Source organism: Mytilus edulis, chromosome 2 (genome assembly GCF_963676685.1).
Source record: "Mytilus edulis chromosome 2, xbMytEdul2.2, whole genome shotgun sequence".
In the NCBI taxonomy this organism is placed as follows: domain Eukaryota; kingdom Metazoa; phylum Mollusca; class Bivalvia; order Mytilida; family Mytilidae; genus Mytilus; species Mytilus edulis.
The window spans coordinates 41286374-41311198 of record NC_092345.1 but is presented as its reverse complement, the minus strand read 5'-3'; the positions used below and the strand labels follow the sequence as shown (position 1 = coordinate 41311198).

At 30.8% G+C, this 24825-nt stretch overlaps 1 protein-coding gene across 3 annotated transcripts in view; it reads left to right on the top strand.

The window, feature by feature from the left end:
* Window positions 1-5001: 5001 nt before the first annotated feature.
* LOC139510188 (integrin beta-PS-like) overlaps window positions 5002-24825 on the top strand; it is a 67041-nt gene continuing 47217 nt past the window's right edge. Inside the window, exons 1-8 of one of the 3 annotated variants that reach the window (XM_071296632.1) lie at window positions 5008-5124; window positions 7167-7242; window positions 13404-13507; window positions 14630-14734; window positions 14934-15015; window positions 18051-18182; window positions 19015-19111; window positions 20788-20811. In XM_071296632.1, the coding sequence (XP_071152733.1) occupies window positions 7179-7242; window positions 13404-13507; window positions 14630-14734; window positions 14934-15015; window positions 18051-18182; window positions 19015-19111; window positions 20788-20811 (608 nt within the window). In that variant the 5' untranslated portion in view covers window positions 5008-5124; window positions 7167-7178. Of the gene's footprint in view, window positions 5125-7166; window positions 7243-13403; window positions 13508-14629; window positions 14735-14933; window positions 15016-15522; window positions 15576-18050; window positions 18183-19014; window positions 19112-20787; window positions 20812-24825 lie in introns of those variants that run through there. The other 2 variants (XM_071296633.1, XM_071296634.1) reach the window with 2 other exon arrangements.

Genomic DNA, 24825 nt, shown 5'->3' with positions numbered 1-24825 from the left:
ATAAAAATCACTGAAGAACATATCATTAAATAATTTTTAAACTATGACCCTTCTATTTTTAACATAAATAATGACAACATGTTAAATAGACACAATATTAACAACATGAATAAACATAATCTACTACTACGGTTTTTTTTTAGCGATCTTGACAAAAGCCCTTGCACGGTTGATATAAACCAAATCAATCTAGCAATACACAATGATGAATAATAGTATAAATATTAAATTACATAAACAAATACATGAACAAAACGGATTACTTTACATGATAGTGTTTTGAGTTTTATTGTTAAAATATATAATGATTTGTAAGTATACTTGAATGACGATACATTTTTTTGATTTTTTGATTTCTTTGGATAGTGAATTCCACACCTTTTGACCACTAAAAGAAAAGCTTGGTTTGTATAATTCTGTATTTGATTTTGGAACAATAAAATTATCTGAAAATGAGAGTCGAGTACTGTATGACTGTTTGCTATTTGTAGTTACAATAAGATTTGACAAGTATTGGGGTACCAATCCATTGTTTTATTCATACATTAATAAGGACTTGTGGTATAATATTCTATTACATGTATTTACTGGAATTATTCCAGATTCTTTAAAAAGTTCAACAGATGGTTTTTGAAAATCGTGTTCATTTAAAATAATTCTAGCTTCCCTTTTTTGTAATTTAAGCAAACTGTCGATTAAAAATGTGTTACAGTTGCCCCATATTGAACAACAGTAGTCAAAATTTGGAAGAATGTATGCATTATAAAATAAAATTCTTGCATTATGATTTAAATATTTCTTGATCCTTTTTAGTAGAGCTAAAGGAAGAATTTACCTTAAAGTTTTTAATAACATATTTGATATGATCAGACCAAGACAGAGTTGCGTCCACAAAAATACCAAGGACTTGTTCACGCTGACTTTCATTAATATATTGATTATTAATGAAGATATTAAAAGGTTCATTACACATGACAGAAAGTTTGTGTTTTGAACATAAACACATTTTCTTTGTTTTGGATACATTGATTAACATTTTGTTTTCATCACACCAATGAGAAATATTTTCTAACACAGTATTTAGTGTCTGGCTATACAACTTTTGTTTTTACCAGTAACAGAAATAGTACTATCATCAGCCAAAAGATCACTGTTATGATTTGGATTACACAAAGGCAAAAAATTAATGAATAATAAGAATAATATGGGACCTTAAACGAACCCTTGAGGTACACCTGTTTTTACTTTTAATACACCTGAAAAGGTATTTGAAATGTATACAACCTGCTGTCTATCAGTTAGATATGAAGTAAGCCAGTGCAGTGAAGAATAAGAAAATCTGTATTTTTGTAATTTCTGGAGGAGCAGTTTATGATGAAGAACATCAGAAGCTTTACAAAGATCCAGAAATACTGCTCCTACTAATTCGCCTTCATCAATTGCTTTTAACCATTTATCTAACAAAGTTGTCATGGCAGTTTGACAGGTATGGTTCGAACGAAAACCTGATTGCAGGACATACAACAGATTATATGTGTCCGTATAGTTCATTAAATAAGTTTTTACGTGTCTCTCAAGTATTTTAGATACTAATTGTAAAAATGCAATTAGTCTGTAATTAAATACATCATTTTTTAACATTTATTTTCAAAAACTGGTATGACTTTAGCTAGTTTGAATAATGATGGATAAACTGATTTTTTAATGCCTGAATTAAAAATTTGACATAAGGGAACTGAAATAAGATGAAAATTAATTTTTAAAAACTTTGCACTGATATTATCAAGACTGCTTTTATTACATTACAGATGCCTGTTTCCGTTCGATTCCGTTAAATACCAATTCCTCAGAGCAATTGGTATTTTGCGGAACGGAACGGAAATCAGATTCAACTTGATCACTGTTTCTAATCATCTTCGGAAGGCCCCCTTTTTAATTTATAATTACCAATGGAAGTAGAAAGACCTTTTGTCTAACCTGTCATTGTGTTATTTTTTATACGTCCGTCAATTTTGACGGGACGTATTATGGTATACAAATGTCCAGTGTCCGTCCGTCCGTCCGTCTGTCCGTCTGTCCGGTGTAAACATGTCGCACCGTAACTTGAGAACGACTTATCCAAATTTCATGAAACTTAACATAGTTGTTTCTTATGATGGTAAAATGATCTGTATACTTTTTTGTGAAAATAAGATTACAACTTTTTGAGTTACGTCACTTTGTAACTAAAACAGGGGTGTGTTTTTTTCACATGTCGCACCGTATCTCAAAAACGATTCTTGATTATAGCTTTAAACTTTAAATACTTCTTAGTTATATTAATCTTAATATCTGTATACTTTTTGGTGATGATTCAAAATTTCATTTTTGAGTTATTGAGTATTTTGTAAAAAAAAAAAAGGGGGGGGGGTTACATGTCGCACCATATCTCAAAAACGATTTATGATTATTGCTTAAAACTTTACACACTTCTTTGTTATATTAATCTGAAGATCTGTATACTTTTTGGTGATGATTCATTTCTATATTTTCGAGTTATTGAGTTTTTTGTAAAAAAAAAGAGGTTTTTTTCACATGTTGCGCTGTATCTCTATTGCTTAAAACTTAACAGGCTAATGTTGCGTCGGGTTTCCAAATACATCTTGTACAATCTTCCTATTGAGCGGGAATAAGGAATGAGTCAGGATATACTAAGCATGACATCCTGTACAACCCTGTGTTATTCAAAAAAGATTTATGTTTTTTTCACAAGACGACGGGCGTATCATGCGCTCATGGCGCAGCTGTTTATTTAAATATTGATCAAGTCGAAATGCTATCTAAAACACTTACCACTCATTCAAAAAAGAAGGGTCTGCCTTGTTTTTATCATACTGCTTTAATTACATTAAAGATGTCTGTTTCCGTTTTTTCCGTTAAATACCAATTCCTCAGAGCAATTGGTACTTTGCGGAACGGAACGGAACGGAAAAATAAATTAAAAAGTTTACATCAGATTCAACTGGATCACTGTCTCTAATCATCGTCGGAAAGGGCTGTTGAAGGCCCCTTTTTTAAAATATAATTACCGATGGAAGGAGAAAGACTTTTTGTGTAACCTGCATTTGTGTTAAATTTTTTATTATTGATCAAGTCGAAAATGCTATCTAAAACACATACCACTCATGCAAAAAGAGGTGTCAGACAATTTTTTTTTTATCATACTGCTTTAATAACATTAAAGATGTCTGTTTCCGTTTTTTCCGTTACATACCAATTCCTCAGAGCAATTGGTACTTTGCGGAACGGAAAAATAAATTCAAAAGTTTACATCAGATTCAACTGGATCACTGTCTCTAATCATCGTCGGAACGGGCTGTTGAAGGCCCCTTTTTAAAGATATAATTACCGATGGAAGGAGAAATACTTTTTGTGTATCCTGCCTTTGTGTTAAATTTTTTATTATTGATCAAGTCGAAAATGCTATCTAAAACACATACCACTCATGCAAAAAGAGGTGTCAGACAATTTTTTTTATGATACTGCTTTAATTACATTAAAGATGTCTGTTTCCGTTTTTTCCGTTAAATACCAATTCCTCAGAGCAATTGGTACTTTGCGGAACGGAACGGAACGGAAAAATAAATTAAAAAGTTTACATCAGATTCAACTGGATCACTGTCTCTAATCATCGTCGGAACGGGCTGTTGAAGGCCCCTTTTTTAAGATATAATTACCGATGGAAGGAGAAAGACTTTTTGTGTAACCTGCCTTTGTGTTAAATTTTTTATTATTGATCAAGTCGAACATGCTATCTAAAACACATACCACTCATGCAAAAAGAGGTGTCAGACAATTTTTTTTATGATACTGCTTTAATTACATTAAAGATGTCTGTTTCCGTTTTTTCCGTTAAATACCAATTCCTCAGAGCAATTGGTACTTTGCGGAACGGAACGGAACGGAAAAATAAATTAAAAAGTTTACATCAGATTCAACTGGATCACTGTCTCTAATCATCGTCGGAACGGGCTGTTGAAGGCCCCTTTTTTAAGATATAATTACCGATGGAAGGAGAAAGACTTTTTGTGTAACCTGCCTTTGTGTTAAATTTTTTATTATTGATCAAGTCGAAAATGCTATCTAAAACACATACCACTCATGCAAAAAGAGGTGTCAGACAATTTTTTTTATCACACTGCTTTAATTACATTTAAGATGTCTGTTTCCGTTTTTTCCGTTAAATACCAATTCCTCAGAGCAATTGGTACTTTGAGGAACGGAACGGAACGGAAAAATAAATTAAAAAGTTTAAATCAGATTCATTTTGATCACTGTCTCTAATCAAGGACGACGTGAGGTCAGTCTAGATATCATAATGCATGACTTGCAAATGCGTTAATTTCATGATAATTTATCAGGACAATCCGACATATTCATCTACAGAATATTTCCCGATGTTATACATTATTACACATTTCACCTGTGAAGATGAGATTAAGTATACATTTGTGTTATTTGTATATGGAAAACCGTAAAACACAGAAATTCCAAAGTTTGTTTTGTTTTAAAGATTTTTCGAAATTTTGATAAATGCCCCCTTTGGATACCTTAAATGAAATTCCGTTCCGTTCCGTTCCGTTCCGTTCCGTAAAGTACCAATAGCCTGTAATTTTTACCTATTATGTCTGTCTTTTCTTCACACATCGTTGTCAATATGATGGAATTTGATGTGACTATCATACAAGCGAGAGGGCAGTTTAGCTAGCTGTAATCCCAGGTTTAATGCACCATTTTGTACATAAGAAAAATGCATGTACCAAGTCAGGAATATGCCAGTTTACAAAATGTATATCAATTCGTTTGATGTGTTTGGGTTTTTGATTTTGCCTTTTGATTAGGGACTTTCTGTTTTGAATTTTCATCGGAGTTCTGTATCAATGTGAGATTTTACTTACATTATTTACTTTTCCTCAATTTCCTTTTTTACTGATCCCGGCTGATTTTCTATCAGGACGGTTTATAGGCATTTCTGTCGGAGTAGCACTTCCTCTTACGTCACAAAACCGGAATCGCCATATTTAGACTGCAGTGACTAATTTTGATAAACATTGACTAAAAGCATTCGATTTTGAACAAGAACAGGTATATATGTTAATTCAAATACGTCTGAAAGAACGTTGAATGAAGAATTTATGCATGGATAACCTCATTCTTGAGTTAAAGTGTGCGATTTGTGGCATAATTTACCTAAATTTGGATCGGACTCAGAGACTCGCACAACATAAAAACAGTTTCGCTTTTATTTTTCCAAGGGAACAATATTTTCGTTGAACATGGTCTCAGAATCAATGCAAATTATCTTTTCAAACTTTCAGTGTAATACATGCATGATATATTCAACAGGATTGATCCTAGTAAAAGATCACATCACAAAACTTCACTCATTAATATTATTTTAATAAATGAATATTATTTAAATAATACACCTTATCGCTAATCCTGGCTGACCGGGCCGCTTGAACTTTTAATGCATACAACAATTACTTTTGTAGTTTTATGAAAATTTTTACGGGAACCTGTTTGACATGTTTGATATCCAGGAATGGCGAACAAATAGCTATAAGGTGTAAATTATGATTCATTGATTGTAAGGAGTGTACATTTTCCTTAAATGTACAGCACATGCATGGATAAAGGTTTTTTTCTCTTTTGAATGATTTTTTGGGGGTTAAAACATACAAGTTATAAGTCTCTCTTGTTAAATCAAGTAGTGTTTTCAGTTGCCCAAATTTAAAGTACATTTGTAATTTATACAGGTGTTTGGGGAATGGACCCTCCTTTTCAGTGTATCACTAGATTCCATCTGTCTCACTAATTAGCATACATGTGATGGACTGTGAAACTCAGATCAGGAAATTTGGGAATTTTGGTCAGGAGATTAGAACTCTGATCAGGATGTTTTTTATCGACATAAATTTAGTCGTAAATGTAACTGTATGATGTAGAAGTTGTCTTTTAAAATGTTTTTTTTTCTTCAAATTTCCAACAGAATGTTATATGTTTATAGTACCTTTATTACCTTTCTTTTTGAATGATATTACATAATTAAAAAAAAATATTGAGAAGAATCTGTTTCTTGTTTTGTTTTGATAACTGATTGTTCACTGGGTGCAAATAAATCATGATCTTTGTGTATAGATTCGTATTCATGTCTCCAACTCCTTATCATAAGTAACTGTATAGACAAATAAGAAAAAAATGTCATACAGGTAAATTTATAACATGATAGAATAATTTAAATCATAGCTAGCAATAACAATCGTATTTCAAAGGGAAAATAATAATTTGGTTGCAGCAATACAAATATTTTGTGATATTTCATCAAACTTTAACATATTCTGCTCAAATAATAAACATATGCAACTAGACAACAATAAGAAAAAAATGAAATCTGAGCGAACAGGCACTAGGGCGATAGAACCCAGATTCCTCTCCACCAGCCAAAAAGAGTGAAAACTAATCATCAGATGTACCACCCCCTCCAACAGAGCCAAAGTAAAAGCCATGTGCATTGGAGTAATAGGTTTGTGTGCGGGAATCTAAATCACCATCACCAATTCTGTCTATTGAATTTCAAACACCTGCATGTACACCTTCATCACTGGCAACACCACAAACTCCTCAGTCACCCATTCTGACAACATGTTCCTTTTCAAAATGACAAGCCGCTTAAAAGTAGCTGATTAAAAACAGCCTACATGTACTTGCAGCCATAATATGTAACATACCGGTATCTAATGTTTAAGTTAATAATGAGAGGTTACTACATGTACATGTAGCTCAAGATGTTTCCAAGCAAACTTCAACAACAAAATGAAAGACTCATTCAACTTGTATAGGCCTAATAAAAAATCAACAGAAACCCTAAGTGCATGCTTTATCTCACATGACTGCTACAAAATGTACGTACATAAACTCCAACATAACTTTTCTTTTGTAGTTTAACCAGTTGTTGGTTTTATAATCCTGGGGCCTGTTGAGCTATCTTAACTATACTGTTTTGGTGTTGCCTCATTGTTGAAGGACTTATTGTTTAATGGATACATACATGTATTTTTGTTGTTGTCTCATTGACAATCATTATCAAATCTCCTTATTTTTATGTTATTTATATTATTTTGTAGCAATATTCTGCAATGAAGATAGACTGGAGACCAGTTGTGTTACTGCTATCCTGTTTAAGTGTTGGTTTGTCACAAAGTAAGTTATAACATATATATACTTCATATATACATTTATCTTATGGTTGTGGCCTGTTTTCTATTTCTTGCATGAATATATATATATTTTCTCTTATCAGAGATATGAAAATCTGCTTTGATTTATTTGGCTTATCAAGTATCACAAGACAATATTAGGCCATGAATTTTTAATTTGTTAGTTTACAGATTTTCCCCATGAAAAAGTCGGGTCGGTCGGTCGGAAAGAAAAAAAATATCTTTCAAGACAGAAAAATACACCTTTCTAAAAATATGTTTGTCATCATTTCTTAAATTTCAGTTTGATCAAATATTCTTGGTCAGCTGTCATAATCATCGCATGACATTGTCTAATAATTTGAGTTCCGTGAAAAAAGGGGTGTGTCCACGGAAAAATACAAAATTAAATTGTCATTTCTCAAACAAGAAAAAAAACCAGATCTGTGTAGCCTAATCAATTTCTGGAAATTTTGTGAATATTGAACCTCAAGCACGAAAACTGATAAAGAAAAAAATGCCAAAACGTACGAAAATAAGTTTCCACACACATGTCAAAAACGTAATAGACTCGTCCGCTGGAAAAACGTGGATATCGGGTTCATCAGTTGTCAAGCATTCACGTTTTTTATATCCAATTAGACAAATTGTTTTTATTATCAATGACATAAGAAAATTCCAAATGAGTTGTTTATGTTTAGTACTTTAACTTGACGTCTCCACGTTTTTTCATTTTTCTATGAGATTATGCATCTTACGGAATGATGACAAAAACGGGAAATGAACTTACTGTGTAACGGGTTTTAAACACATATTTCGTTCCGCAAAATTATTTCAAGGTCAGTTATGATTGATTTGTCTATTTTTAGATACGTAAATTTGAGGGTTTTTTTTTTTCACAACAGAAAGTGTTTTCAATTCTATTAGTGTTTAATGCATTTTATTTCATAAAAAGATTATCTTATTTATTTTTCTGGGTCAATGTATTTGTTAGGGTCGGACGGGGAAAAATTTTTTTTTTATAATTGTTTTCCTCAAATTGGCAAAATCGGGTCGGTGATCCGTAAACCAACAAATTAAAAAACCCTGGCCTTATGGCATTTCCTTTGACTATTCGTTAGGTCATTCATTACTTTCAAAGGTTAAGACGATGTATATTTTGTCCATGGCAACTTATGTCTATGTAATTTCTTCAATAATATACAAAATACTCACACATTTCACCAGACAATTTTCTTTTTGTCAAATTTTATAACATTCTGAAGTCTAAAAATGTCTGATGGGAAAGTTTGACACTGGAAAAGGACATTTAAAGTCATAACTGAAATGTGCAAAAGACTAGATCAACATTTCACAGAATTTTTAATTTTAAACATTGAACACAAGAAATTATTTGAATCTGGAATAATTTTGAATTCTGGAAAATTGATGAGAAATGTATGATGAAACCTAACCCAACTAAATAGGGTAAGCTATGTGCAGTCTGCACGATTAGCCACTAGTCCGATGCCCCAGACCAGTAAAAATTCATTTGGACTAGTAAATTTTTGCGAAACTTTGTTTGGACCAAGAAGAAAAAAGTCAGAATATTGGTCTTCAGACTGCATGTGTGCATGGCTAAGGGGGGTATTTAGTTTATACTGAAATGATAGTGAAAGTAAAATTAACCTTAGCCATGCATGCATGACCAACCCTATTTAATTGTGTTATTTGTCATCATACATTTCTAATCAATTTTCCAGAATTCAAAATTATTTCAGTTTCAAATAATTCTTTGTTTTGAGAGCTTTGACTATAAACTAATAGAAATGGATTTTACAACTTGTGAAAATTGGATATTGCTTGATGTCAACTCACGCTATTTTATTTTGATAGTAATAATATGCTTGCTGAAGGCTTGTTTATTATGATATTGAAAGTAAATAACTCAAGTTGATATCAAGCATCCCATTCATAATTGTTATGAAACCTATAAATACAAAATGTATATTGGGATCTTTTCATTTACATGACAGAGGCAACCATTTATTTTACTTGGTGTAATAACATTACCAATTAAAATCTACTAATGGACTTAATATGATCTAAATCAATTTTACACATATCCTTGTGAAAATGCCCTACATCTGTCATTGGCTTCTTGTATTTGTTCCCTTAATGTGTTTATTATCACAAAATTGCAAAGAAATACATTTATATCCTGCACATGTATATACACATGTACAATGTAGGTGTCTCAAAAAAAAACTTACTGTTTTATATCATGAAACATAGTGATTAATTTTAAACTTTTGTCTACTGTTCATCATCAACAATCAGAAAAATGTCAATAATTAATTTATACTGAAATATCTGAAATTTTTCAGACTTCATTTTTGTCGCAAAAGCAGGAAATAGCGATTCTACATTCCATTCACAGCAGCGGATCCACAAATATTCACTCTGGTTAAAGTTTTTGAAATTTTAATAACTTTCTTAAACTATTTGCATTTGTGGCAAAGTTGGACAGAATTTGCGATGATTATGTTGATTATGATCAATGCTACATGTAGTATCTAGAAGAAAATTTGGTATAAATTAATTTTCTGTGTTCCTGTATGTTACTTATAAATGGACTTAGTTTTTCTTCCAGTTATCATTACAGTCTTGTAAAACATTTATAAGATCCATCCTAGAATTTTACCAAACTTGGACAGAAGCTTCTTACAAGTTACAATCAAAAGATGGTTTAGATCTTGAACACAAAATAATGATGTACATATGTGTCATGTGAACATTTTTTAATATTAGGTATTGAAATCTGCAGTATCAAAAACCCATTGTCATTGATTGTGATAAACAGAAGTGAACAGTTTCTTTGTTCATTTCTAATCTGACTGAATATAATTAACATTTGCATATTAAGTTATCCATTACTATTTCTAGCATTAATACTTGTTAGTTGTAACTTGTAACCCATTTTATTTGATAGTCAACTAATTTGACTAAATAGAAATATAATATTTAGGATGAATCAGCTGGGTTGAATATATCCATTACTTAACTATGATAAATTATACAATTTTGAATAACTCATAATAAATAAAGTAATGGATAATGCCATACTGTAATGGATACACCTGGTTAAGTGTTTGTTGTTATTTATTTAATGCATATCATTGTGTAAGAATATAAGTATTGATGATAAACTTTTATTTGTGGGGATAGTACACCAACTTCTATTTTAAGCATGTTTCCAACACTTTTGTCATATTTCAAAATTATTTTACAGGAAACAGTAACTATCCTATTATTTATAAAACAAATCATTTGTATCAGAACATGTAGAAAAGTTCATTTTTTAAAGTTTTTTTTTAAAGAATAATTCTTGCATGTCATACTTAATGCTCATTTTTGTCGAGCCTTCGACTTTAGTCGAAAAAGCGAGACTAAGCGATCCTACATTTCGTCGTGGTCTATGTCGTCGGCGGCGGTGTCCACAAATATTCACTCTGTGGTTAAAGTTTTTGAAGTTTTAATAACTTTCTTAAACTATCCTGGATTTCTACCAAACTTGGACAGAAGCTTGTTTATGATCATAAGATAGTATCCAGAAGTAAATTTTGTAAAAATAAAATTCCATTTTTTCCGTATTTTACTTATAAATGGAATTAGTTTTTCTGCAAGGAAATAATTTACATTCACTCTGTGGTTAAAGTTTTTAAAATTTTAATAACTTTCTTATACTATTTTGGATTTGTACCAAACTTGGACAGGAGCTTGTTTATGATCAAAAGCTAGTATCTAGAAGGAAATTTTGTAAAGAAATAAATCTATTTTTTCCGTATTTTACTTTTATATGGACTTAAATTTTCTGCCAGGAAACAACACATTCACATAGCTAGTATCTAGAAGGAAATTTTGTTTTCTTCCAGTTATCATTACATTCAGTCTGCAGTTAAAGTTTTTAAACATTTATTAGATTCATAAACCATCCTAGATTTTTTCCAAACTTGGACAGAACCTTCTTACAATCAAAAGATAGTATCAACAGTAATATTTTATTGATTTATTTTCTCAATTTTGTTGAGCCTGCGATTAACAGAAAGAGTAGGCGAGACACTGGGTTCCACGGAACCCTTACAAATTTTTAGTAAAAGATCTATCTATATCAACTAACCAGTTTTCTAGTTTACTTTAGAATTTAAATTTTGAATACTATTAATATCCTACAAAAATGTCTTACAAATATTTGCACTCAATGTCAGCCTTACTGTAAATTCCGAAATTAGTGCAAACTTTTTTATGCCCCACCTACGATAGTAGAGGGGCATTATGTTTTCTGGTCTGTGCATCCGTTCGTCCGTCCGTGCGTCCGTCCGTCTGTTCGTCCGTTCGTCCGTCTGTCCCGCTTCAGGTTAAAGTTTTTGGTCAAGGTAGTTTTTGATGAAGTTGAAGTCCAATCAACTTGAAACTTAGTATACATGTGCCCTATGATATGATCTTTCTAATTTAAATGCCAAATTAGAGTTTTGACCCCAATTTTACGGTTCACTGAACATAGAAAATGATAGTGCAAATTTCAGGTTAAAGTTTTTGGTCAAGGTAGTTTTTGATAAAGTAGAAGTCCAATCAACTTGAAACTTAGTATACATGTTCCCTTTGATAAGATCATTCTAATTTTAATGCCAAATTAGAGAATTTATTCCAATTTCACGGTCCATTAAACATAGAAAATGATAGTGCGAGTGGGGCATCTGTGTACTGTGGACACATTCTTGTTTATTGCAATTTCATGAAGAATGAATAAAGGAGATTAATAATTACGATTTAAGAAAAATTTGCATACAGATATATGCATCAGATATCAAAATTCAAGTTCTTATTTATTTGATTCTCAACCCGTTGCAATATTGGCATTAATTAAAATCTCGCAATAATTTCTGTATTTACAGTAATTAATATGCTGTTATATTGCTGTTTAGAGGTGACTTAACTAAGACTTCAACATACTTTTTTTGATAGATTAATAGTTAATAGTCACTCCCTATGTATATACAGAATGTGGTTCTAGTGTACTAAAATTGTAGTTAGGTGTAAGGTGTCAAATATTTTAGAAATGAATACAATGTAATGATGCATGAAGTACAGATTTATGTTACCCACAGAATCCCCCAAGGCTTTACACAAGTATATCTTGGTAAATCATGAACAAAATACGTTTTTTTTTAAATTTATGTTTTTAAATTTGAACTTTTTACAAGTTATTAATTACTGCGTTTAATAAAACATGGTTGTATTCAGAAAAAAAATTCAATGAAAAGAATTCATATAAATGTATTTTGACCATATATACAAAACACAGAGTTGATTTGATTTGGCTGCCGCTCATACGGTTTATGCTCCTTGGAAACATTAGTTATATAGAAAATTGCATTGTTAGCACTCTCATTTGTACCATTCTTGTCTGATTTTTATAAAACTTATAATAAGGTGTATATAAGCTATGTCTTGAACAAGTTCGAAAATCAGTGCCAATAATTTATTTTTAAAGGAGTTATATCCCATGGAAAATTTAAATACACCCCTTTAAAGGACATACATTTTTGTATTTCCAGTTTTCATCCAAAAACTCAAAAAACAATTTCACCAACTTGCAAGAAACTTTGATGAATTATTTATTTTTATCGACATGAGCTACCTTTTGATTTTTATACATTTGAGACTGTATATGTTTCAGAATTTCCAATTTATGGGGTTTATTCATTACATAAAAGGGGATTTTCCAGTTTTGAACAATAAAGCATTTTTTTCTTTTTATGAAGCTTTGGTAAATTGATGATATCTGTTGTTTGTAAGCTCCATAATATTTTTATAAATTTATAAATTTTACCTTTCCTGGTTATGAGACTTTATTCATAAAAAACGGATGATTTTAAGCTTTTGGACAATAATCAATATTCTTAAAGTGCTTAGAGCAGTACTAGTTTTCATTAAATTTTGATAACTGTTTTATATCTATTGAGATAACCTTCTTTTAGTTGTTTTATTGATTTCCGACATAACATTGAGAAGTTATTGAACTTATTGAAAAAGGGATGGGCGTATAATGTGCTCTTGGCGCAGCTGTTTATTTTGTAATTTCTAGTTTTTTGACAGCTATAAATTATGTTTTTTGTCTTTCAGGGACAGGTTCACTCACTCCAACTTCAAAGAATCCATGTATAGGACAGAAGATGTGTGGTGAATGTATAGCTGTTGGAAAAGACTGTGCATGGTGTGAAGAACCGGTATATTCATTGTACACTCTCTTTCTTTAAAGATTAAACATGTAATTTTTAATGCCCCTGCCATAGTGGAGGGAGCATTAAGTTTTACCCTGGTCCATCTGTACATTCTAAAATTGGTTTTTCGTTCTTTAACTTTAGTTTGCCTCAACCAAACGTTAACATACACAAGGCTGATTACCACAACAAAAACAGATCGAGTATGAATTTTGGTTGCATCACTTTTACCATTCTAGAGTTATGCCCCTTTTACAAATGGAAAAATTGGTGATTACATTGGTTTCCGTTTTCTAACTTTGGTTTGATTCTACCAATTGTTATGAAACTTAGAACAATGGTAGCATCACTTTAACTGTTCTAGAGTTATGCCCTTTTTCTAAATGTTTCTCCAACTTAAGTTTGCCTCACCCATACTTATTCTCAATGCATATTACCTCAAAACACAGATCAAGTTTGAATTTTGGTGGCGTCACTTTTACTGTTCAAGAGCAATGCCCCTTTACATTTTTCATTTCCGTTCTCTAACTTTAGTTTGCCTCAACTAAATGTTATGAAACTTATTCACAATGCTTATTAGTTATTACCACAAAACACAGATCAAGTTAGAATTTTGGTGGAGTCTCTTTTACTGTTCTAGAGTTATGCCCCTGTACAAATGGAAAAATTGCTGATTTTTTTTGTTTTTTCGCTCTTAATTAAATGTTATGAAACATATACACAATGCATATTACTGCAAAACTCAGATCAAGTACATGTTTGGGCAGCGTCACTTTTACAGTTCTAGAGTTAAGTCCCTTTTTAACGTTATATGCAAGTGGTTGCATCATCTGTGTCCTAGGGACACATTCCCAATTTATTTAAATCCATAGGATCAGATAGCCTCATTATAGGATTCTTGCACAACAATCAAACATATAATGAGTTCACAATTAGTGTTTGAGATCTACATGTAACTTATCAAATGCTTGTCTAAATATCACAGTTGTAATTATTTATATGTACTGTACAAATACTAATGTCAATTTATTCTTCTCACTGTTGAGAACACAATGAAAACAATGATGAATGACCAGTACTGTTTGATTTTTAAAACCAGAATAAACATTTTGTATTGGATTTTTTCAGACCTATGATGCAGAAAACAAAGAAAGATGTAACTTATTAAGTGAACATTCCAACTGTAAACAAGAACACTTAGTCTTCCCACAAAGCATTTTAAATAGAACAAAGGTAAGCTGATAAGCTGATACAGGTCCATGAAGGCATACAACTTCTCAAGATAGATCATTATTCTGGTTTAAATTTTAGAAAAACCCACAAATAGGTAAATGTTGTCAAACCACAAAAATTGATACCCACAAATTAAAGTACTTTCACAGTTTATCTTTAATTTTCCATCATGTTTATATTTATCATTTGTTTATTTAAGAACTCAGCACCAAAAGATGGAACCAAAACAGATAATCCTATCCAGCTACAACCACAGCTTATCAACCTTAAAATGAGACCAAGTAAGTCATACACCCTAACCTACAACCACAGCTAATCAAACTTAAATTGAGATCAAGTAAGTCATACACCCTAACCTACAACCATAGCTTATCAACCTTAAATTGAGATCAAGTAAGTCATACACCCTAACCTACAACCATAGCTTATCAACCTTAAAATGAGACCAAGTAAGTCATACACCCTAACCTTCAACCACAGCTAATCAACCTTAAATTGAGATCAAGTAAGTCATACACCCTTACCTACAACCACAGCTTAACAACCTTAAAATGAGACCAAGTAAGTCATACACCCTAACCTACAACCTCAGCTAATCAACCTTAAAATGAGACCAAGTAAGTCTTACACCCTAACCTACAACCACAGCTAATCAACCTTAAAATCAGACCAAGTAAGTCGTACACCCTAACCTACAACTTCAGCTTATCAACATTAAAACAAGACCAAGTAAGTCATACACCCTAACCTACAACCACAGCTTATCAACCTTAAAATGAGACCAAGTAAGTCATACACCCTAACCTACAACCACAGCTTATCAACCTTAAAATGAGACCAAGTAAGTCATACACCCTAACCTACAACCACAGCTTATCAACATTAAAATGAGATCAAGTAAGTCATACAACCTAACCTATAATTAGGAAGAGTTTTAGCAGCAAATGATTTAGAGAGTAATGAGGGGGGGGCAAGGGGTTTAACTGTTATGCTGTTATGGGGCGATTTGATTCTTTGTTATCTGTTATTCTGAAAATATATTTGCTGTTAGCTGTTATTGTCTTATTCATTGTTAGCTGTTATTGGACTATTAGGTTTTTTGTTATCTGTTATTGTGATAATGTATTTTCTGTTAACTGTTATAAAATTGGAATGTTAGCATTTGTTTTGACAGCCAATATTTGGTAAAAATTGAAGATTATCTAAAATTGGGGTCTACCATTAGTAATATGGTGGACCCGTATTCGGTGAAGGATTTCATAAACATATACCCATCACAGATCATCACATAAACATATTAATAGAACGGTTAGGTCCAGGACAACTCCAGTATATCTTATGATTATCCTTTGTAATAAAATCCATTTGTGTATGAACATGTAGCTTGCTATTCAGTGTGAGCCAAGGCTCCGTGTTGAAAGCTGTATTTTGACCTACATGTACAATGGTTTACTTTTATAAATTGTTACTTGGATGGAGAGTTGTTTCATTGGCACTCATACCACATCTTCCTATATCTATGTAGTACATTTTTTTTTGTATGGGGATATTGTTCCTCGTTTCCAGTACGTACATATAAAATTCGAACAATTCCTAATATGACAAAAAGAAAATATATGGTCAGGGATATCTGATGAGGATGTCAATTAAGGACTAGGCCCTTACAACCATATAATAAAGTACACAGACTCAGATCTGTGATTCTTTTCAAAGCAGAACCAAATACATGGTACAATAAAAGTTCCAACCATGTCCTGGGTTCGGAAGCTGCACATAACTCATTACAAACAGAGATTTAGTTCGTCTTTAAGCCGTTGTTCCACTACTTTACTATGTGTTCTACTTACTAGTTCACTGAAAAAACTGATAATAAATTGTTCAAATATAGCCTTTGAAAATAATGGAATAAATTACTTTTGGAGTTTCAAAATTAGTTCAAAGTACTTGATAAATTGCATGCTTATAATTGGTGCTTTTGATTTTTCTACACTATATACCTCTGTGGTCATAGTCTTATTAAGAAAAAAAACCACACACCTCATGCATTGAATTTGCATTTAAAAAAAAATCAGAATGCAAATATATATATTCAAACTTTTTCAGGTCATTTTTTAGTAATAAAAAACTATGTCAATTGGACCTGCTTTGATACCATAACTGCCCTTAAATTTTTTACAAAATATCATTTTTGTCTGCTATGGAGTTTCCATATATCGTCAAGTTATCAGAATTCCAATGGGGACTAACTGTGCACCACTAATTGCAGACCTGTTTCTGTATTGTTATGAGTTACAATTCATGGAAACATTCAGCAACTGGAGGGATTGTGCTTGATTTTCATATGATGGAGACATAATCTTTCAATCAGTCCAGGAACTGAATTATTTTAATATTTCATTTACTGTTATCTGTTTTTGTCCATTTTAATTCCTTGTTATCTGTTATAAGCCAAATCAATTTGCTGTTTTGCTGTTATTGGGACCCCCCTTGCCCCCGTCTAGTAATGTTTGCCACACATTCTTAATTTAAGAATTGAACATACTTTTGCGCTAGTCAAGATTAGATTCATTAAAAATCCTTAAGAATTGGGTTCATGAAGACAATAGTTCAAAAGCTGTACATTTCTTAGGATTTTGAAACAAAAAGGATTTTCTTACTCCAGAAAGTCCATGGACACTTGTTTTGTAATAAAACTTGGCCATTCAAGTATACAAAACATATTCAACTTTTTTCTGAATTTCAAGTTTAATATGAATTTTAATATTAAACCAAAGTCAACAAAAACTACCATAAAAAACTTTATTTACATATAACTGAAGACAACAAGTCCTACACAGAAGTGATTACGTTAATCACTCTTTGTGATGATTGTTGTCTTGTCTCCAGAAAGTAACAACCACCATTCTTCATTGTTCTGTTTCTGATGATGTCAGCAGAGGTGACAATGTATTAGTTTGTGATAAAGTCAGTTTAAGTGGAACATTTAATGCAAAGTAAATGATATTTGGTCTGCAGTTGTATTAGCATTGGCATTTATCTTTTCCACAAGATGGTTTAGCCCTACACCTTTATCCATGGTACATTGACTGAATATTTTGCATAGTTAACATGTAAGGGTTTTGTCATTTTAATTTTAATATTTGTAGTATATAACCTAAACTACATACTGGTGAGACTTATTTTTGTATTGACAGTTTGTTTACAATGAATGCTGGTGATTATGAAAAATTCTCCTTTTATTTCATTTATAATTCTTGACTTGTAAATACGAATGTCATCACCTTTTATGACTTCTAACATGCCTATTTTATTTTAGATGACCCCCAGAAATTTACCTTGAACTTTAGACTTGCCAATAACTACCCAGTGGACCTGTATTACTTGATGGACCTGTCCTACTCCATGAAGGACGATAAAGAAAAACTAGCTACATTGGGAGTTTTAATAGGTAGGTAGTTTATTGTTCTGTATTTGTGCTTATTTATGTAAATAGTTTTGATTATTTTGATACACAACTGTATGGTTTATATATACACCATACATATAATATATGTAGAGCACCAAGCCCTCCCATAACCCAGAACAACGATGTTACAGCACAACATAATAAACTTTAAAAAATCTGTTGAAAAAGGCTAAACTCATCAGATTGATACTAAGCACCAAAAAGAATAGACAGGGAAGAAACAAAATACTGATCTTGGAGTACTCATAGTTAATGAAAGCTAGTTCAAAGCTTGTATTCATGTGCAGTTGACCGCATCATACGATCATTTTGACATTTTTATTGGAGGTCAGTGTTAGACTTTTACCATAATTTGACTATTGTATTACTACCCCATAGACACATTGTGACATACAATTTGAGTCCTCAATTATATGCTCACAGGTGATAATGTGCTATGGCATATCAATCTGTTTTTGTAAGTAGCAGTTTTCGTGAGTTTAGGAAAGAAATATATTTTCATGGATGGATTTTTGATTTCATGGTTTTGCCAAAGTCTGCATACAGTCAAATAGAAAACTTGCACTTTGTTGCACTTTCAAATTTCTTTTTCATGTATTCTCACCAAAATTGGTATCCAACCAAATATAAGGAATCCACAGTAAACAATATGTGTTGAAAAATTTACAGTTCGAACTCATTTTATTTTTGAAAGAACAAAACCTTAGAATATCATTGTTGTTAGCTAAAATTTTTATGAAGAAATGGATTAAAAATGTGACAGAAAAGATGATTTTAAGCATTTATTAAATGCTATGCCTTCTTGTATTGACAGCCAACGAAATGAACAACATTACAGAGAACTTTCGTTTAGGATTTGGATCATTTGTTGACAAAGTAGTGATGCCATATGTTAGTATGGCACCAAACAAGTATGTATTGAGTAGTGTCTAAGGGGACATGTATGTGTGATGGTTATAGTGATTTATTTATTTGGTTCAGAGGAATTTTTTATTTATAGAACCTGCTAGTAAAAAAAAAAATGTATGCGAAAAAAATATTTGGTTGTTGTGATTATTAGGTTTTAGATAATTTAGAGAAATTTGATGACAAGATTTGTTTTTAGGAATGATTTACTACTGGTTACATATACATGTAATTGACTTTGTTTTATTTTATGTATTTGACAACTTAGTTCACAGCATAATCAACATTTTAAATTAATATGAAGAATTAATTCTTTTTAATAATTTAAGGAGAAATAAGAAAGAATAGTTTATTATAATGAATCTTGATACAGTTGCAGGCTTTGGTACTTTTTGAAATTGAAATTTAAAATTAATTTTAATTTATAATTAAACGTCTCAGATCATACCTTTTACAGATATGTGATGTTTGCATGAAGGTTTCTCTTGAAACTGGCATGATGAAATCTTTGCATGAAACTTTTGAACAATACTAATAGAATGTAAATTTATGGCCCTGTTGAAATTAACAACAAACTTAAAGCTGAAATCCTTTTAGGTATTGTACCCAATACAATTAAATTGGTGGTATTTTGCTTTATTGATCACATTACAAAACATACTTCACTGAATTTTAACAAACAAATGATAATATATAATTAATAGTTCATAATTTAACCAACAATTTTAATTGTATTAATTGATGTTATCATTAACACCCATTTTTGTGTTTTTGAGGAAAGAATCAAGTAACAACACAAAAGAAACAATTGATTTGTCAATATAAAAACAGAAGACTACACTGTGTATTTTATTTAAGAATGAAAGTGAGGTCTAATCTTTGTCGATGGAGAGCCAGGAAAACATTTTTATTGTAGGTTTCTTTAAATGTAAAGTTATTGACTTCATGTTTCCATTTACAAACTGCAGATAAAGTCCACAAAAGGCTTCATATAAATGTTCCACAAAATATATATTCTGCATCATTAAATCCGCTCTGCACTGTTTTTGGCAAATCTAGACAAAAATTTAGGGCTTAGACGATACTAATCGCATCCATTTGAATATACAAGCTGGAAAACATGAACTTTCTTGAAAAATAAAGCATACCTTTAAGTACTTTTATTGAAATTTGAATATGAAAAATCAGCAATAAAAAGTGCTTTCATTAACTTCCTTTTTTTTGACCAAAATAAAAATAAGTTAAGTTATTTTATTTTTCTTAACATCTTTGTTACAATATTACTTCACATTTTAGATGTGACTTTCAATTATTTCAATGTTTGTGCTGAATTTTAAATATCAGTAAAATCATTACAATAATGTCAAATTTAGAGTATATAGATTTTAACTGTCAGCTTGAAAGAAGAAAAAAGTATATACTGTATGTCAGAAAGCATATTAATTTTATAATTGGGATTTATTATATTAATTTAAGTGAATGATATATAACTTTTGATATGATTTGAATGTATGTCTTCTTTTATTTAATATGCACAGTTTGCAATCACTTGTGACCTTTGTATCTTGCATAAATAGTTTCTCCAAGTCTTTACCTTTCTAAAGAGCATGGTAATTTGTCTTCACCCAATGCTTGATTTTGTTGTGATTTTGTGCATCATGTGACTTATCTTTGACCACAGATCTGCAGGCACAGACAAACCTACGTAAGTGAATGAAGTGATATAGCTTGCACGTTACCTATAGTCTTGCTGCTCTCAGTCAATCATATTCTTTGTCTCTTGCTATTTGACTTTTCATTGGATATGGCTGAAAGATATAAACATGAAAAGTCTTATGTAGAAGACTTAAAGCATTAAATAGCTTTTAGTAAAATATTGACCTAGTATCCAGATTTACAGCTGTAAACAAAATGAAAAACAAAATAAAATTGAGTGAAGTTTTGTTTTTTTTTACCCTAATAGTTTGACCTTTTACCATTCACAGGAATTAACAGAGTTGATTGTTTTGCAGTGCAGTATTTTTAATATTTGTACAGTTCTGTAGAATCAGTAACTCCTTAGTGAGCTTTGATTAAAAACAATTGGTGAAATTCATAGATGGCATAGAAAAAAATCAATGTAGTTGCAAATTCACAAATATAGAACAAAGTTTAATGTATATTTTGTATATGTTTGATATGAGGAAGTTTATTTTGAAGTGAAAATTATTATGTAATTAAAAAACTGATAAAAACTTTTTCTGTGTCTTCACTACACAGTAGAGGACAGTACCTTCAAATTGAGAGTTTTAATTTATACAACAGATTCTTTTCCACTTCATTTTTAAATAAGATTATCTTTTATCTTCATCAGGTGAGATAAGTAATGAGGATTTAAATCAGATAAGACCATTCTATCACCTTTCAGACTGAAACATCACACTAACTATCTACAAAATTCCTTCTCCTCTTACTGTTAAAAATCCTTGGTACAGGTTTTGCTGATTTCACAAAAAAATGTTCTTGGATTTTTTTTATTGTGGTTTTATATTTCCTTCTTTTTGGACTATTTTGTGTCAAACTTTTCTTGGCTCCAAATGAAGTGAACAATTTTAATTTTTGATCTGGGAATGATCCATTATGCTCTGGTATACATGTTTCCTCAATCAATTGCATGCAGTGACACAAATCCAGTCTTGGTATTGGTCTCATTCAAAATTACCAAGAACTTGTACAATATATTGAGGTGTTATAATATGTAATTAAGCTATCTCTACCTAGAAAATTCATGAAAATCAATGAAAATCAATATTTGATGGAAAAAAGATGAATCCGCATATAGTATTTATATATGAAATAAATTCCTAGATACACTATTATTTTTTTATGATATATATTATAAAAGTATTATAATTTTTATGCACATTATATTTTTTTATATATATATATATATATTTTATAACATATTTATTGTATGTTTTATCCAAATATGACATATATATTATCTCTATGAGTAGTCATATTGGCTTCTTACTTTCTCTTTGTAAGGTTGAAGGGTTTTGATATCAGTCAAAGATTATTCACATTTCTTGAAAGTGGTTTATCTGGAATTGATTCTTCAAAACTTTATATGTCCGTTTTGATAAATATAATTTTTCTGTTTATTGATATGGTTCTGAGAATGTAACATGATCAAATTATATAATTTATAAGAGTAAAAGCTATTGTGATTATTTTCATCAAATGAATAAATATAAACCTATCAGCAAATAATGAAAAACTCTGGGCAAATGTTAAATTTATCTTTTCATCTATGGAAAAATACACTGGATATTGGGAAGAAAAGTTTATTATTCTTTTTATATTTTCCCAGGTTTTCTATTTGTTAATTAAACTTTGTCTTAACAGTTGTTTAATACTTAGCTATTAATAGCAAATGCGACTATGTGATGACAGTAATTCAATAGCAGTACATTTCTGAAGATTTTTATTAGATAAAGGATTTTGAAAAATGTCCATATATACACACATGTTTTATATTGTAAAACTTAGCCATTGAAGCATATAAAACCTATTCATTTTTTTTTAATTTGAGGTATCATAGGACTCTTACTCACATATAAATCAGATTATATATTTTTTTTATTAAAAATTACCTTATTCTAAAAGCTTAAACACTGCATGAAATTTGAACTAAAGATAGTGGAAAAGTGCATGTAGCATGTTGATATTTTAGAAATCAGCTCAAATCATCTTCATGTAATTTCTTGAGACAGCAATACATTTTCTTATGATTGTTACATTTGCATTATATTGATAAATCTAGTCATTTACATACTACATTATAGAAATTTGTTATTTGTAACCCCCTTTAGGGGCTCACTCACTAAAATGATTTTATTTTCTATAGGTTTTCTTGTATCAATTATATTTCAACAAAATGTATTCTTCCTGTTATTTGTGCTCTCTTTTTCAAACATGTAGAAATGTAATAAACAAAGCCAAAAAAAAAAAGATTTTTTTCATCATAAGAAGGATTAGGCAATTTAACTAGATCTGTAACTAGTTAATGTTAATGTGTTTAAAGTTGTATGACATCCATCACAGTAGAAACATTGCTTGATTGTTTTATTTTAATGTGACAGTCTTTAATTTAAAATATGAATAGTCAACCCTTACGTTAAGTTACAAAAATGATCTGCTGTTGAAGTTACATGTGGTTGTTACAGTGATTAGAAGGAAAAGTAGACATGGGTGATCTTGAGCGTTTTTCATTTGAACTATGCCTCTACTAAAAGATAGCTGATGTTCAGCTTCTATTCTTTTACATTTATTACAATGTTAATATATCATTTGACAATTTTACAGTCTATGTCAAACTGTTTTCTTCACAATCACTGTAACTGAGATGATTTCTAAGTACAGAATAATGTAATACAATTGTAATTTATTTCTAATATTGGGCAGTGATTATGTTCCTGTTAGATTAAGTATGATTTGTTAAAAAATTTATGAAATAAGATTTCAACTCCCTCAGGCAAAGATCTGTTGTGTGTATTAAGGTCCTCTTTAGTCATAAGGTTCAAGTATTAAATTATTCATACATCCTTTGCTTTCAAATTTTATGGTTTGATCCTTCCCAATGAAGGTTAATCAAGAAAATGCTATTTGAAATTAAATTGCATTCAAGCATTTTGAGAGTAATTTATGAAATGGGTGGATACTTTGGAATTAAAGATGGTGATCCCTAAATTTCTTTGTGGTTGTATATTGCAGACAGAAATTCACACTTGTAGTTGTACATACAAGTGAAATGAAAGACTGCAGTTAAATGATTCTTAATTATATTAACAACATGATCACTGTCTTTATATTAGAAGAATGGTAGATAACTAAGAGCTTGATTGCTTTGATGATCATAAATAAATTATCATAATCAGAGAAATTTAACAACTGTTACTAACAAGCCATAATCCAAGGTATCAAGTTAATATAAAAGCAGGTTTGTTTTGAAGTAATGGATACTTTACAAATGGAAAAATTGCTGAATTCTAACTTAAGTTTGCCCCAACCAATTTTATGAAACTTATACAAAATACTTTTAACCACAAAAATCAGATCAAGTACAAATTTGGGTAGCTTCACTTTTACCTTTCTTCAGTTATGTCCCGATATAAATTTATGTTGTATTTAAGTGGGGGCATCATACGTGTCGCATGGACACATGGGGATACATTCCCTATTTATTTTTAATTGCATCAAATTTTCAGTAATCACAACTGGAAGGTCAATCTGATATAAAGAACTATTTAAAGGTGGTTATGTCAGTCGGACTGGGCTTATATGACCTTTACCTTATTTTCATGGACCTGTAGTAAGACATTGCTTTCAAAGATATGATAAAATTCAGACATAATCTGAAAAACAGGCAAGATATTATAGTATGTGAACTCTTGATTCCTCAATATAAATTGTTTTACTTCAGTTCATTAGATTACTTTATTTTGGCTATAGTACTTTATTTTGGCTATTGTAATTCCATAACGCATGCTAATGATCTTGTAAACTGTATTAGATAAGAAAATCTTTTCTATTTTCATTCCAACAAAAATTGCACAGTAGTTTACAAAACTGCACCAACCATTACGTTTAGTGTTTAATTGTATACACCTCAAAGGGTGGCTAGGGGATTTGGAAATGTTGAAGTCCTCCAGTCTGATATTTTAAGAACTATTACAAC